Source organism: Zootoca vivipara, chromosome 2 (genome assembly GCF_963506605.1).
Source record: "Zootoca vivipara chromosome 2, rZooViv1.1, whole genome shotgun sequence".
NCBI classification, from domain to species: Eukaryota; Metazoa; Chordata; class Lepidosauria; order Squamata; family Lacertidae; genus Zootoca; species Zootoca vivipara.
The window spans coordinates 83,328,837-83,343,957 of NC_083277.1; the positions used below are offsets into that span (position 1 = coordinate 83,328,837).

The 15,121-nt window shown below is 43.0% G+C and overlaps 1 protein-coding gene across 5 annotated transcripts in view; it reads left to right on the plus strand.

Moving 5' to 3' along the window:
* Positions 1-15,121, plus strand: part of ADGRL1 (adhesion G protein-coupled receptor L1) — a 135,203-nt gene that overhangs the window by 85,669 nt on the left and 34,413 nt on the right. For 4 of the 5 annotated variants that reach the window (XM_035104835.2, XM_035104832.2, XM_060271763.1 and 1 more), the window contains one exon: positions 1,915-2,024. In XM_035104835.2, the coding sequence (XP_034960726.1) occupies positions 1,915-2,024 (110 nt within the window). Of the gene's footprint in view, positions 1-1,914; positions 2,025-6,593; positions 14,862-15,121 lie in introns of those variants that run through there. The other variant, XM_035104836.2, reaches the window with a different exon arrangement.

Sequence of the window (15,121 nt, forward strand, 5' to 3'; positions counted from 1 at the left end):
TGTGTGCCTCCCCTGACCTGTTTCTCTCCCATTCTTGCTTGTCTGCCCACTGCCTGCTTTGTCTCCCTCATCCTTCAGCCATTGTACTTTAGGGCTCTCTTAACTTCCCAAACCTCAGCCTCCCTGCCTGCCCATCAAATACTGCCTGCTTCTCCTTTCCTGTCAACAGAATGTGTTCATTTGTTTTTTGTTTTTTGTTACCAGATTGTACCCAAAGTTGCTTGCATTGTAGCAAATGAATAATAATAAATATAAGAATTCAAAACATAATGGGTGGTGTTTGCGCATAATGCTTAGCCAAACTATGGCTCCTCTCCCAGTCCTCTTGCTACTGTGAGCAAAGTTATGGTTTGGCTTAGTGTGCTGAATGAACACGAGCACGTGCCACAAATTCAAGAGCAAACCTTGGTTGCAGCTCCTGGTTTGTCTGGAGTGAGACAACCCCTGAGCCCGGGCTCAGATAACATGCTAAGCCAAACCATAGCTTCGTTCACAGCTCAACAGCCCGGGGACCCAGCAAGGAGCACAGCAGCCCAACTTTTTTTGAGCACATAGCTCAAAGATAAGCTATGCAGTGGATGGGCATTCTGCACAGCACCATCTGAGAAAGTGACTAGCTATTGGGTGGGGCTATACAGAGCTGGAAGCCCCAGCACCTCAACTCTCATCCATTCCACTTTGCTGACAAACTCCGCTTCAGTGAAGCAGGTGGTGGCTGTCCTGCCCCAGGGGCCTGAGTTGATACGGGCTCCAGTTGCTTTGGCAGCCGACAGCCCCTGGGAGTCCCCCTTCCAATCTCCCTTGCCTGTTGCATCAGCCTTTCAAGGGAGAGCAGGTGGCAGGAGCTAACGAAGTGGGAAATGGGGGGCAGTGCTTCTTAGCTCTACTTCTGGACCTAAGCAAGGGTGAGAGGCTAACAATTCTGCAACTGGCTGTTGAGAGGACTGTCTGCTTAAACTGCCAGTTGTGATCTGGGTCAGTATGCTAAGAGAATATAAAAATAACCACCACATAGGGATTTCTGATTATGCAGGGGCCAGGTTATAATATTCTCTCCTCCCCCCCCCCCCCGCCACACAGCCAAGGATTGACTCGCAGAGGTGTGCAAGTACAGGATTTTCTTCCAGGATGGGGTGTTACTGGGCTGGAGAGACCCATTACCTGGTGCCAGGGGAGGGAGTGGCCTAACCACGTCTCACTGCTGCAAGACCACATCCAGGTCCGAAGGTCTGTAAATCCTCAGTGATTGTACGGGAGTTGTCACCTTGGGCGCTTGAACAAAAATGAATTTGATGTCGTCTTTAGACAAACAGAGGAACATGGTTAGCACTCACATTGGTGTCTGCAGACACCCATAAGGTTATGGACATGTACAAAAACTGCAGGTTGTGAGTTTAGTTTGAATTTGAGGAGCCATGTTTGCACATAAATAAGTCTGTCAGGTTAAAAGTTCCTAGGTTAAAAGAGTACTATAAAAATAATACAATATAATAAAAAATATACTGATACTAATATATACTGATACTGTAATATAATACAATACAGTATCACAACAATCAAATGTTGGTGACAGTCTCTGGCCCCATAACCAGAGCTAACACAGGCACAGAGCTGTGTCTGACATCCAGCAAGTCTTCTGTGAACAAATCCTGGAATGGGGTTAGTAAAGGGCTTCCTGCCAGTGTATTTGGATTATCCGACTAGTAGTTGTGCCTGGTCACTGCTTGCATCAGCTTCATACCTGAGATTATAATCTGCATCCCAAAGAAAATAGTGGTGCAGCAGTTTTTCAAAGATTCTAGGAAGTACAGTATTTGCAATACTAAGTATCAATCAGTGCCACCTAGTGGTTTCCTTTAAAACTGCAGTTTGTGTCAGTAGTTTAACAACCTGCCCTTCTTTCTTCTCTTTCAGGTGCAATAATCGGACACAGTGTGTCGTAGTGGCTGGCTCAGATGCTTTTCCAGACCCTTGCCCTGGCACCTACAAGTACCTGGAGGTCCAGTATGACTGTGTCCCCTACAGTGAGTCCATTTCTCATTGAACTCTGATGCTTCATCTTATTTCAGTTATTGCTCCAAATAAGATTCCCACCTGACCCAGGAAGGAGAGAGACTCCACAGGCTGGTCCCCTAATACACACCCAGACATGGGAATAGGATGCAGTTAGAGGAGACACCAGCTAGACTGGGAACTAACAGAGAACCCTGACATTTTTGTCTGTTGTGCTGGAGAAGGGTTTCCAATGGCTAGAGCAGAAGTGGACTAAAATGCCAGGGTTCTGAGAAAAGAATTAATTCAAGTGGTTTGGACCTTGATAACTGGGCAAAATGATTCCTGGTTTGCAGTTCTGCCACTAGCTCGCTATGTTTGGCTGATCATTGCCTTAGTTTCTCTTTCTTTTCTTTCTGTACCTGAGCCCTAAGGAAAGAGAACCCCAAAAAGGCACAAGCTGGACCATCCATAACCTTCCTCCATTTCAGCACCTGATGCTGATTTTAGCCAGGGTAGCTGCACCAGTAACAGGACTATTTCAGCATCTCTCCTCAACAACAACCAAAATCCTTGAAATTTTGAGAAATACAAAACCTCCACAGTAGCACAGACCCTCAGGAGAGATATTATCGCAGTGTGTTTGAACCCCCACATGATTGTGTATGCAAGGTGTCGGTGCTTGAAATACATGCTATTTGTGTGCACTGTATGCTTGCTTGTTTGTGATTGATGAGGATATGTGTGATTCTATAGCATTTGGCTCATCCTTAGTATATGTACATACTCAGTGCATCAAATGTGGACAATAGATACTGTATGTATATTAGTACTTAACATGTCCAGGTATATATGCATTGCGTCTGTGCATATATGGTCTGTATACCCATATGAATGGCACAGTGTATTTGTATGCACACTCAGATGTATGGCCATCTTCATGCTTGTGTGCAGTGCATATGCACAAGCACTTGTGTGTGTGTACACATTCATGTTTCAGTGCCCTGAAATGTGCTTTGGGGTGGTTCTGTGAGCCTTTGCATCAGGCAGTTGGTAGCAGAGTTGATATCTCTTCCCAACAAAAAGCACAGCATTCTAAAAGCTGTGGCTATTATTACGGGGCTAGGGCAACAGTTCATGTTTCGAATGTTTGTGGGTAGGTCTTGTATGTACTCTCTCTCTCTCCGTGTGTGTGTGTACACCTCTGTTATAGAAGTATCTTTATGAATGCTCACATGGTGTGGATGAATTCATGAGCACAGGGATATTGATGGCTCTGTCCTTCAGTGTGTGCATGTTTTTTTTGAGTGTGGGCATGTGCGTTCTGAATGTGCTTGTGCCACAGTTCCCATGTTTTTAAGCACAAACCCATCTGCATCCATACCAAGGCACCTGAAATGGAGTTTAGCACCAGCATTATTCCTTGGAAAGAAGGAAAATGGCATGTGGTGGGAGACAATCCTAAGAAACCCTCTCCGAAGACAGCAGTTGATATGCAATTATTTTTCTCAAAACAATATGGGAATTTTGTTTGTTCAAGTCTTCTGTTCATAAACTGAGTGCAGCACTGAATTTGATTTTTCTGGCTTCTGAGGTGAACGCAAGGAGTTGGTCACTACAGAGTGCAAGTAGCAGGAAAATTGTTAATGTGGTGAAGGCCCTTTATCTCCTGGAGCCAATCTGCTTCATTCCTATTGATGGAACAAGCCTGGTGCTATGGCTGCCACTCCCTAATCTGGTTTCGTATGTTAGCAAACTGCTATGTTAGGGGGGTTGCAAAGGTGCCTCTTATTTACAATTACAGCCTTTATTCGAAAAGATTACTCCCCATTTCCAAACAGCCCCACAAATCATAGCTGAAATCCCTTTCTCCTTATTGATGGTACCCCTTATCAATAGTATTTTGATCTGGTAAGCCTAAATGCAATCTACTGAAGGGCTAGGTTTGTGGTGTCTCTCTTCCCTGGGTCAGCAGCTCATATGCCCTCCTCCTTTCCTTCTCTTGTGTTGCTTGGAGTTTTGGGGAGGTTTGTTCCTTGCCTTTGGTGTCTTGCACACTCTCCGCTGGGTCTAGGGTCCATGTGGGTGGGTCAGCCTCACAGGGTGTGTCCCCTTCCCCTCTCCGCTAATGCCCCTTTGGTTTCTCCTCACAGACGAAGTGGAGCAGAGCAGGGCAGGCGTGGCCTCTTAACCTTTTAACCTTCATTCCTGCCCCTTTTCCTTCTAGCTACCAGGTTGGCTTCGAAACAAATCAACACTCATCTCAGGGTGCAACCAGTCCTGACCCCTCACAGTTTAACAGCACTGGGGATACCCCAAACCAGCAAAGGGCACTAAAAGGCTGACCAGGATATCACCTGCATCGTGAAAGTGTCTGGGGGGGAGGGGGAGGCAGGGATGGCATGGAGGATGTTGGGATCAGCTATCATGGCAAATGGCTGGAAGTGTAACTGACTATGGCAGAGCTGTTGACACTGAGGGTGCCCTTCTCAGTACAGGATGCATATCAGCATATTGGCAAGCTCATTCTTATGTTCCCATAGACATGCACATGCTGATCCCCAGAACCACATGAAAAGTTATGGACTTCCATGTCTGCATGTTTGACTAGTTTTGCAGGTGAGCATACTCCTGCACCTGAGCATTCTCTCTCTTCCTCTCTCACACAGTTATATATACATGTGTGGATGTATGTGTGCATGTACATATATTACTCACATGCACATATACATGGTTGCAGTCAAACATAGGTGAACAAAACACCGCTCATGCAATGTGGCTTTCTTGGCATTTCCCCCTCCCCCCTTTCAACTCTTGAAAAGCTTCTCCTGAGGACTGAGGGACCTTCTGGAAAGGTACATGATGGAGTATTGTTGTGGATGGGGAAATTAGAAGAATTTAACAGGGCTGCCTTGCACAAGCAGAAATGCCTTTTCTGTTCTCAACAAGACATCTCTGGATCTAAGCCAGGAGGACATTTGTATACATTGCCAGATACGTAAGCAGAGTTTGTGCTTGCTTGCATCCTCTGTATTAACATGCCCAGCTATATTTGTTCATATATATGCAGTTATACATGTAAACCCTCTTTCCCAGACTCATAAGAACTTTCATTGGTCACATCCTGCCATTCACCCATGGTTTCATAAGCCATAGTTTGTGAATCTATGGATGGGTGCTATTGTCACTCACTCCTACCCTACCCTTGTATCTTCAAGTAATGGCTCTGGTGTGGGAATCCTGGCTTGCATTAAGCCGTAATTCCCGGATATGTCCAATACAGGGAACTCTGGCTTAATGTTCAGTAAACAACTAGGCTAATAAGCCAGGATGGAGAAGGAGGACACATTCACAGTGCTTGTGTACAGCTTTGTAAACCATGAAACTGTGGACAAATGTCTGAGCAAAGCCATTGTGTCTTCACTTATAATCCAGGATCTTTTTCACTATTCATTATATGCATAGCTGAGATAAGAATGCTTTTCTGTCAGTGTGATAGGATAGTTAAGCTCACAGTGTGCTCCTATATCCTTTTGATTCAAATCTACTAAGGCTACATTCTTTCCAGCTTATTTGCATAGCTTCTTTCTTCTCCAGAAGAGACAGAAACCTTCTTTCTAGTTTTACCACACATTAAGAAATACATTATTTCCTCAACACTGGTAAATATTTGACATCAGTCTTAGTTACATCAAATGCTCTCCCTGCCCCTGAGTCAGGACTCCTGGGTTTCAGTATGCAGGTGAAATGGAGCCAGAAACAGGAAACAGTTAGCCCATTCTCAGATTGGCAATGGTTGAACTGAGGAGGAATTTTGCAGTAGTTCTCACCTTTAATTAGCAACTCACATCAGATAGGAGAAAGCATCACCCATCCTGGATGTATCCTGCTTTAATGCTGAACCAGGGTGGCAGTCATGACAACTGTGGTTGGACCTCTTTCACTGAAAAGTATCACTGCTGGGCATTTCATCCACAATGGTTTGTGCTGGATATGTAGCAGGCCCTGAACTCAGCTCTTGCTACAGTCATACCTCACTCTGCCTCTGTGTTTCTGCTGCTCCCTGTTGGCTGCCCTACCATGCTTCTTTAAGCAGGAGAGTGGTTTGATCCAGTGCTGTAGTCATTGGGGGTCAGGGCTGGGGCAGGTGATGGAAGGGGAAAGCACAGGAAGCTGGAGACCCACTGGGAGAGGGGTGGATCACAAAGGGATGACAGAGGGGGAGGGGCCTATGTTGCCAGACCCTTTTGCTTCCTTCCTTTGCAGCTGCCTCCACTCTAACCAGACACTGATCTTCCTTCCTCAGGGTCCAATCTGACATGTGGAAAAACAAAACTATTCATTTAATGTGTCTGATTTTTGGTTTTGGATTTTTTTTAAAGTGAATTGTTATTATTGTGTCAATATTTTTCAAAATGCAACCTCCCTCTCCCCTCTCTCCTGCCAGCTCCTTTCCCCAGCTTTCCCTTCTCTTCTTTCACTCTGTTTTCTGCTGCTTGCTCTCTTTGCTTTTTCTTAGGCCAGGGTTGTTCTTGTTACCAGGGGTATCACCACTCACACTGGGAAAGGGTTGCTTTTAGTGCCTGGATTCTCTCCTAGGAGTGAGTGGAGTTTAATGGGCTTTGCCAGGCAAACACTTCTGGAAATTAGGCAAAGTAGTGGGGACATAGGCAGACCAGTCACTTGATAAATCTGAGTGTAGGTGCTTGAATGGAAACTCCAAGATCCAAACAGATATTTGGGGGCCAGTCCCCCAAGCCTGACTGCAGCCTAAATAGATCTTACTAACTGTATCCATGCTGTGCAGATTTAGATTGTACAGATTTAGAAAAGGTCCACATTGTCAGCACTTATACACTACGAGGTTGGAAACAGACAGATCATTTTTAGGGTGAAGCTAAGATATAATAGGAACCTCATAGGAGGTTCTTTATCCTTGAGGTGAGCTTAGGTTCCTCCTCATTTTTCAGTTTGCATAAGAGACATATATGTATTCTATCAAGCCAAATTGCTTGAATGGAAACTCCAAGATCCAAACAGATATTTGGGGGCCAGTCCCCCAAGCCTGACTGCAGCCTAAATAGATCTTACTAACTGTATCCATGCTGTGCAGATTTAGATTGTACAGATTTAGAAAAGGTCCACATTGTCAGCACTTATACACTACGAGGTTGGAAACAGACAGATCATTTTTAGGGTGAAGCTAAGATATAATAGGAACCTCATAGGAGGTTCTTTATCCTTGAGGTGAGCTTAGGTTCCTCCTCATTTTTCAGTTTGCATAAGAGACATATATGTATTCTATCAAGCCAAATGGTGTATCCTGACCCTCTTGTCATGCTTTAGTCAGATCGTCCACTTTTTAAATAAAAAAGTACCATAAGCACATGTATGTGTTTGGCTTGCTTGAAAAAAACCACAGTTTTGTTTTGTTTTTAATTGCAAAACTTCCCTGAGGGGTAGAGGGAGAAGCCTTGGTGAAATTATGCCAATCAGTACTGTCCACCACTGACTCTGGCAGGGTGGTTTGAGACAGTTATTGCTTCCTCTGTTGTGCACATACAGTGGTACCTCGGTTTAAGTACACAATTGGTTCCGGAAGTCTGTACTTAAGCTGAAGCGTACTTAACCTGAAGCGAACTTTCCGACTGAAAGTAATGGAAAGTGGATTAATCCGTTCCAGACGGTCCACAGAGTACTTAAACTGAAGCGTACTTAACCTGAAGCGAACTTTCCAATTGAAAGTAATGGAAAGTGGATTAATCCGTTCCAGATGGGTCCACGGAGTACTCAACCTGAAGCGTACTTAACCCGAAGTATGAGTTTAATTGGTTCTGAAAGTCCGTACTTAACCTGAAGCATACTTAACCTGAAGCGAACTTTCCCATTGAAAGTAATGGAAAGTGGATTAATCCGTTCCAGACGGGTCCACAGAGTACTTAAACTGAAAGTACTCAAACCGAGGCGTACTTAAACCGAGGTATGACTGTATTTCTTTTGTCCACCTGTGCCACTAGTCAGGCAGGTTTTGCAGGTCTTCAAAACAATACAAAAGTGCAAAACCTTTCATATAGCTGTCAGAGGGGGAAACTGTTGGCTGCTGTCTAGCCCAGTGCAAACTAGTTTGGGATCAGATTCTTAAACAGTTTTAATCATCATGACTTCTCTCACAACGACTTTGTGAAATGTCATCATTTTATAAGGTTCCTGAGAATGCCTTGTTAGAAGCTCCCCATCATTTTGGAGAGCTGCATTTCTGAAGATTTCTTGGTTGGAAGCCATGAAGTTTGAAAAGGCTTGAAATTGGTTTAAATACAGAGGTGTAGATAGAGATGCCCATAGACATCGCTGGGCCCAGCTAGGGGGAAACAGCAAGTCATTAGTGCTGCAAAACCATACTGAGGCATAGTGTAGTTTGGCACTGATTAGGCTACGGCAGGAAATCTGTGTTCCATTTTGGGTGCTACTTTGAAAGGAAGATGAGAAAAAACGAGAAGCTGTTCAGCAACCAAGGAGAATAATAAAGAGTGGAAGATATAAGGAAGTGCGAAGGAGTTGCATATAGGAGCCGCAAGAAGAAAAGATTAAATGGAACATTCTTAATAGTCTTCAAATATTTAAATTCAAGATGTCAAATAGCAGTTGCTACTGCCAGTGTGGGTAGGCAAAAAATGAATGGTTTTAAGGAGGGCAGTAGAGCAGCTAAGCGTTGGAATAAATTTCAAAAGGAAGACATAGTCTCTTTCCTTGGGAGTGTTACAAAGTGGCTACATAAACATATATGGGCAACAATTTGACACTCAATGAATACTAGACTATTTAAAGAGTTTTTGTCTTTGTTTATATGATAAACATTTATTCAAACTTCAGTATTTTTTCCTCTGCCCACCTTCAGTGTTGGCATAATTGGAGGCCCTAACTGTCCCTGCCCATGTTGCTGTGGCCCTGTTTCCTTGACTACATTCATCATCTTTTGTGGATGTGGTCCCTCTCTTCCCTTGGTTTCCTCCCCACTCTTTCTCCTCCATCTCCTCTGCTGACTACGCTTCCAACTAGGGAGCCACGGTGGCGTATGGCCTGCTGGGAAGTGGCTCTCACAGAGCAGCCTCTGGGCCCAGCTAGCTTGAAAATTCTCTTGCTGACAGGGCCAGCAAACTGTCTGGGGTTTTGTCACTGATTCTGCAACTCACATAAGACAAGATGCATATGTGGACCTCAGTTTTCCCCCAATTATAAATGAAGAGAGCCTCTTGTGGACACCCAGCCTACAGGAGACTGGTCTGTTTGTTCATTTGTATGAATTTGTGTGCTTTATATGCAGCTAATTCCAGATATAGAGAGTTGTTCATTCATTTGGGGGAAGAATGCTTAAAAATGCAGTAGAATGATTTTCCCCCTTTTCTTTTTGCTTCGATTAAATTTGTGCATAACTTGTTTCACCCATCTCCTAGGTTTGCATGGTGGGTCAGGCCCCATTCTTTAACTGGGACATCCAGTTAAAGAAGGTTAGGATTCTAAAACCTATTTTCTCTTAGATGATTTAAGAGACCACAAACCTAGCCAAACATCAACTGAAGTGCAGTGGATTCCTTTCTTTTTAAACAGGCCTTTCTTTTATTTTCCACTTGTTTCCTAAGCCCTCATGTTATACAGGCCTGACATGGACAATCTGTTTTCAAATTAGTCCAGAAAACAGCCTGTTCTGACATCCATGACCCTGCTTGATTCAGTATCTCAATAAATCATAGTCTTATAAAGATTCATTTTCATACATACCCCCTAAAGCAATCCAGAGCCATTATCTCCTTTACATACATGGAAAGCTCAATTCCACATATGCTCATAAATGATGGTTATATGGTGACACTCTGGTAAATCATGAAATGAAGTTCTGGTCTTCTGAGCCACAAAACGGCTTGTCTATTTAATTTTTCATTCCTTTACTCAGTCCAAATTATGTACACGTCAGCACAAATCTGATATCACTTGTATGTTTATTCTGACTCCTGGCATCAACCCCTTTTCTAACTTTCCAGGGCCTCACTGACTCGGACAAGAAAAATATTCTATCTGGATTCATTTTAATGTTAAGAGGTCACCAAAGTCACAAAGTCCTTCAGAAACTGAATACTCAAATCACGAATTTATTTAAAACATTTTAAGTATTTTAAATAATACATTTTATTTCTTAGCTGCTAGGTATCATTTAATGGTAACCCTGAGTGCGAGAAATCCTCTGCTTCCCTGCAAATGAAAGATGAGGTTAACCCTTCATAATGAATACACACAACACCCTCAAAAGAGGATTAGGAGGCAGAGTTTGAGGATACCATGAGAGTCAAATGGTCTATCCTCTTTATATCTCTTTTCCAGTCATCTGGGGCCATGCAGTGTTCCCTGAAGTTTCCAATATAAAACACCATATATAAAATCCTGAGTTTTCTTCAATGTTCTAAGAGGGACTCATCGATGAACCATAACAGGAAGTTATCAATAGCAAAATAATAGTGAGGATGTTGATTATTTTGCTTACCTCTGATGATTGGTTGGTGGATTGTATGCACACAGTAAAATTTGTATTAATGTACAAGGAATTTATTGGAATGCTCTTTTGTGCACTGGGCAATCATTCCATTTCCTCCTTGGGGTGTGCCAATTTTTCTGATCTTATTAAAGTTTGCTTTTTTCATGAATTCTGAGGAAATTTTCAACTAGGATTCTATGATTCTCTTCTAAATCAGCCTCCAACAATCCTGCCCACTTGTACTACTATTGTTAACACTTCACCTTCCCAAATCAGCAGGAGCTCCACTATAATCTTCTTACATAAGAGCATAAGCAGAGACCTGAAGGAATATAGGGAGGAATTCAGCACTGTGCTTTTCTGACCATTCATCAGTGCAAGCGCTTATGTGGTGCCCTGAGGGTTCTCCTGCCCCCCCCCCCCCGAGCAGATTGGGGGAAAGCATGGAGGGGTTATTTATACATACAATCAATCAATCAATCAAAAGTTTATTGCATTAGCCATATAGCCATAGCACATATAAAAGATCAAACAAGCAACTGTCGCACAACAACATAGAATACAACAAATACAACTACAACATTAAATATAAAATCCAGCTGAGTGCGGCTGGTAAGGTAAAAGACAAAGCAAGGCGTGTTGACTGTGAGTATAACAGGAATTTACATAGGACTAGGGTTGGGCAAGTTAGCCGAAAAGGTGGCCCTGAGTTTCAGGGGCTGTAAAATGTAGATGACCACATCGTGTGAAACCAAGGGGTTGGCGTCCACCAATAAGTACTTCATGCGGTCGATGTCCCATGCGATGGTCGTCAGGATTAAAGAGAGAAGCCTGGATCTTACTGAGGCATATAAAGGACAGTAAAAGAAAAAGTGTATATAGTCCTCAATCTTTCTCTCATTGCATGGGCAGAGTCGAAGGTTCAATGGTGTGTTGGAAAAAACGCCATGTAAGAATGCTGTGGGGATGACGTGGAATCGAGCTAGTGTGAAGGTCCTTCTTAGCGTGGGGTTTGTCAATTTGCTCAGATAGTGGGCCAGAGATCTAACTGCCTTCACGTGGGGAAGCCACGTGGAGAGTTTGGCTGCTTTAGATTGTGCTAGATCGAAAGCTTCACCCCTAGCTAGGATCCAACTGCGGATTTTATCGTTATCCCATGAGGTCAGGGCAGCAAAGTCTGGAAGGGAGTAGCGGTCACAGATGAATTCCATGACCTTAGACCAGGTACTGCTGCCGGTAAGGGCTGTAAAAGCTTGTTTAACTAGTCGGGAGTTTTGAATTTCTGCAAGGGATTTGTAATAGATAATTAATCTGGTATGGGCTTTAGCTACTATAGATGGTAATCCCAATTCTAGTCTCAATTGGGCGGCCATGGACCCATTAGGGAGGCCTAAGATCTTTCTTGCTAGGAGATTTTGCAGAGACTCCAGATGCTGAAATACATTCATGTTCCAGCCCCATATTTCCACCACGTATAGCAGCATTGGGGGTACTTTGCTGATGTAGATCTTTCTGGTCGGCGCCACCCGTTGTCCACCATTTCCGAAGAAAAATTTAACCAAAGCACCGATGGTCATGTTTAAATGGGCTGTCCAAGATAATCTATAGTGAAAAGTGATGCCCAAGTATTTAAAAACTGAGCATTGGTCAATGGTGTGACCCTCGAGGTACCATGATGGGTTTGGTTTTGTCTTGCCAAAAGGGATTATTTTGGTATTGGAAAAATTGATTGTTAGGAAGTTTTCTTCGCAAAATTTCATGAGTGATTTATACATACATGCATGCATGCATGCATACCCTGCCAATCTGGCTGGGTTTCCCCAGCCACTGGATGGCTTTCAACAAAATATTAAAAATACAATAAAACATCAAACAGGAGAGGAGGGAAGCCTTATTGCACTAGCAGAAACCCTTATGCTGCTTTCTGCTAGTATGCCAGGTTAGTTAAGTCCAGGCCAGACCAATGTTCCATTTAGTCTACCATCCTAAAGCATTTTCTACTTAGGCCAGATGCTACCAGAATGCCCATAAGAAGGGCTTGAAGGCAACAGCTCTTTGCCTAGCAACTTGTACTTGGTGGCTCACCACCATTGAACCTGGAGATTTATTTTAGTTATGATGGCCAATAGCCATTTCTTTATCCTCTATGAATTTCTGTAATCTTCTTCTAAAGTCATATTTACATCTGACATACTTTTATACCCCTTCTCAGGCTAGCTTACTGGAGGAAACCCATGTTACCCATTCTACACACCAATGCACAGCTGTTCCATACAACCTGGATTGCAGAGACATAGATCACTGTGGTTAGTGTGATTGTTGTGCCTGCAGCTGCACAGGTTTGGGAACGCTATGCTTTCACATCCTTAATTTTGCTTCTTACTTTGTATTGTAACAATTGCTGCAGAGAGTGGAGACATGTTGTTTCTAACATCTCCTTTTTTGTGCCTCTGCCAAATTTTGTTCCTACAGTATTACCATGACACAATGTGGAGGACACAATTCAAAGTTACTGGGATCAGCAGAGCTGCTGTTTAAATTATCAATCAGTCCATCCCTCAGTCTCTACCACTTTTGGTCAGTTCTAGTAGCTCTGTCTAGTCCCACCAAAGCTTGATTTTTGCTCATAGAAAGCATCCTGATCCTTCCAATCACATATATGACATGATAATAATAATAATTTATTATTTATACCCCGCCCATCGGTAGGCAGTGTTGCAGAGCTGTATATGTCGTTTTTTGTGCTTCACCACGGTCCCTAGTCAAATCAGCTTTGCAGATTTTTATAGCTCTTTAAAATGTACCATAAAATAATAAAGATAACCATAACAACACCCACAACAATAATTAATAATAAAGGGGGGGAACTAATCTAGCCCTTTAAAAAAGAATAAAAGGACAATTTACCTTAGGGGTAAAATTGACTAGACCAAAAACTTTGCAACATGTTCTAGTTGATTTCACTATTTGGGATTTGAATGGGATGTAGGGGAAATTGCTGTAAGAATTAGGAAAATTGACTCCCACTCCGCTTGTCTTCATGGTATTTGTATAGTTGTAAAGATACAGGTGTTGGAACAGGACTAGTGTCATAGAAAAGGAAAAGACACTCATTTTGTTCCAAATAAATAATTGTACACACTCAGAGAGAGCAAAGCAAAGGACTACTTCCAGTGTCTTACGTAGTGGCATATTTTATTTTTGAAGAAGACGATGTGATTTGAAAAGCTATCTTATTGAGGACATAATCTGCATGTAAAAGCAGCTGGGTCAGAGTTCATTATTTGTTCTGGATTCATAAAGTTCTAGGTCAGGCATCCCCAAACTTCGGCCCTCCAGGTGTTTTGGCCTACAACTCCCATGATCCCTAGCTAACAGGACCAGTGGTCGGGGAAGATGGGAATTTTATGAATATGTCCTTGAAGTCCCTGGTTTTTAGGCCTCACATTGACTCCCCCCCCCTTAGTGGCCCTGTAGAGCTGCTGCTAGTCAGTGTTGGACTGGCTCTGTTTAAGGCAGAACCTTATACATCAGCTTTAACATCAACAGCGGAAGGGTAAAAGAAGGGTAAAAGAAGGGTAACATCAACAGCGGAAGGGTAAAACTAGGGTAAAAGAAGGTAGTGAGATAAGGACGTGTATTTATGAATATAGTAATTATGAGTTGGAGCAAAGGAATAGAAGCACGGGAGGATTTACAGATAGATAAATGGGCTGATTGATGTGGCAATGAGCTGGATAGGCAATGCACTTATGGTCATGATAGGTCAGCCTTGCTTAGGGGAAAAATGGTATTCTTGGATATTTTTCTTTTCAAACTCTTGCTCTTTTCCTTTCTCCCTTTTCTGCTTGCTCTCCTTGACCCTACCTTTCCCCCAACCCCACCTTCCTCCCCGCCAAAATGCTTTGAGCCAGCAACCAACCCCCTTTTGTGTTTTGTTCCTTTGTCGTCCTTTCTGGTGGTTTTGATTTCTGACTTTTCTTCTGAAGGGCAATGTCGCCAGCACAAAATTAAAAACAACAACAAAAAACCCTCCAAAAACTGTAAACCTCAAACTGATCAGACGAAAAAGAAATGAAAAAGTACAACTACCACCACCAAACCCAACACGCTCTCTGCCTTGAAATGATTCCAAAGCGGGAGGGGCTGGTGTTTGTTGGGCTGGTGGGGGGAGGGGAGGGGAGATTTACAGTTTAAGAAAGAAAGAAAAATGGTTTCTTTAGGGTGCGGGGAGAAACAAAAGCAATTTAATCTCTTTTCTCTTTTTTTCCTTCTTGCACCTTTTTTTTTCAATATATTTTTCTTCTCTCCCTTCCGATGCATAAAGTAGAAGTGGAACAGAAAGGTAAACAACAACATTACCACTGACCCCACCCCTAACCCAGCACCTTGTTTTTTCTCTGTGGCCATATTTAATGTGACCTTCCTTTACCTTTTCTCCTCAATCCTCCTCCCCCTAACCTCCCACCTCCCCTCCCCTTGGTTTTCCCACCTCTTCTCTCTTTGGTCTCACTAATTCCAATTGGCATCCCCCTCCCTGTCCAGAAACAAAGCTTCCAATAACTAAACAACACTCAGCAAATAAAGGATATAAAGTAACCCATC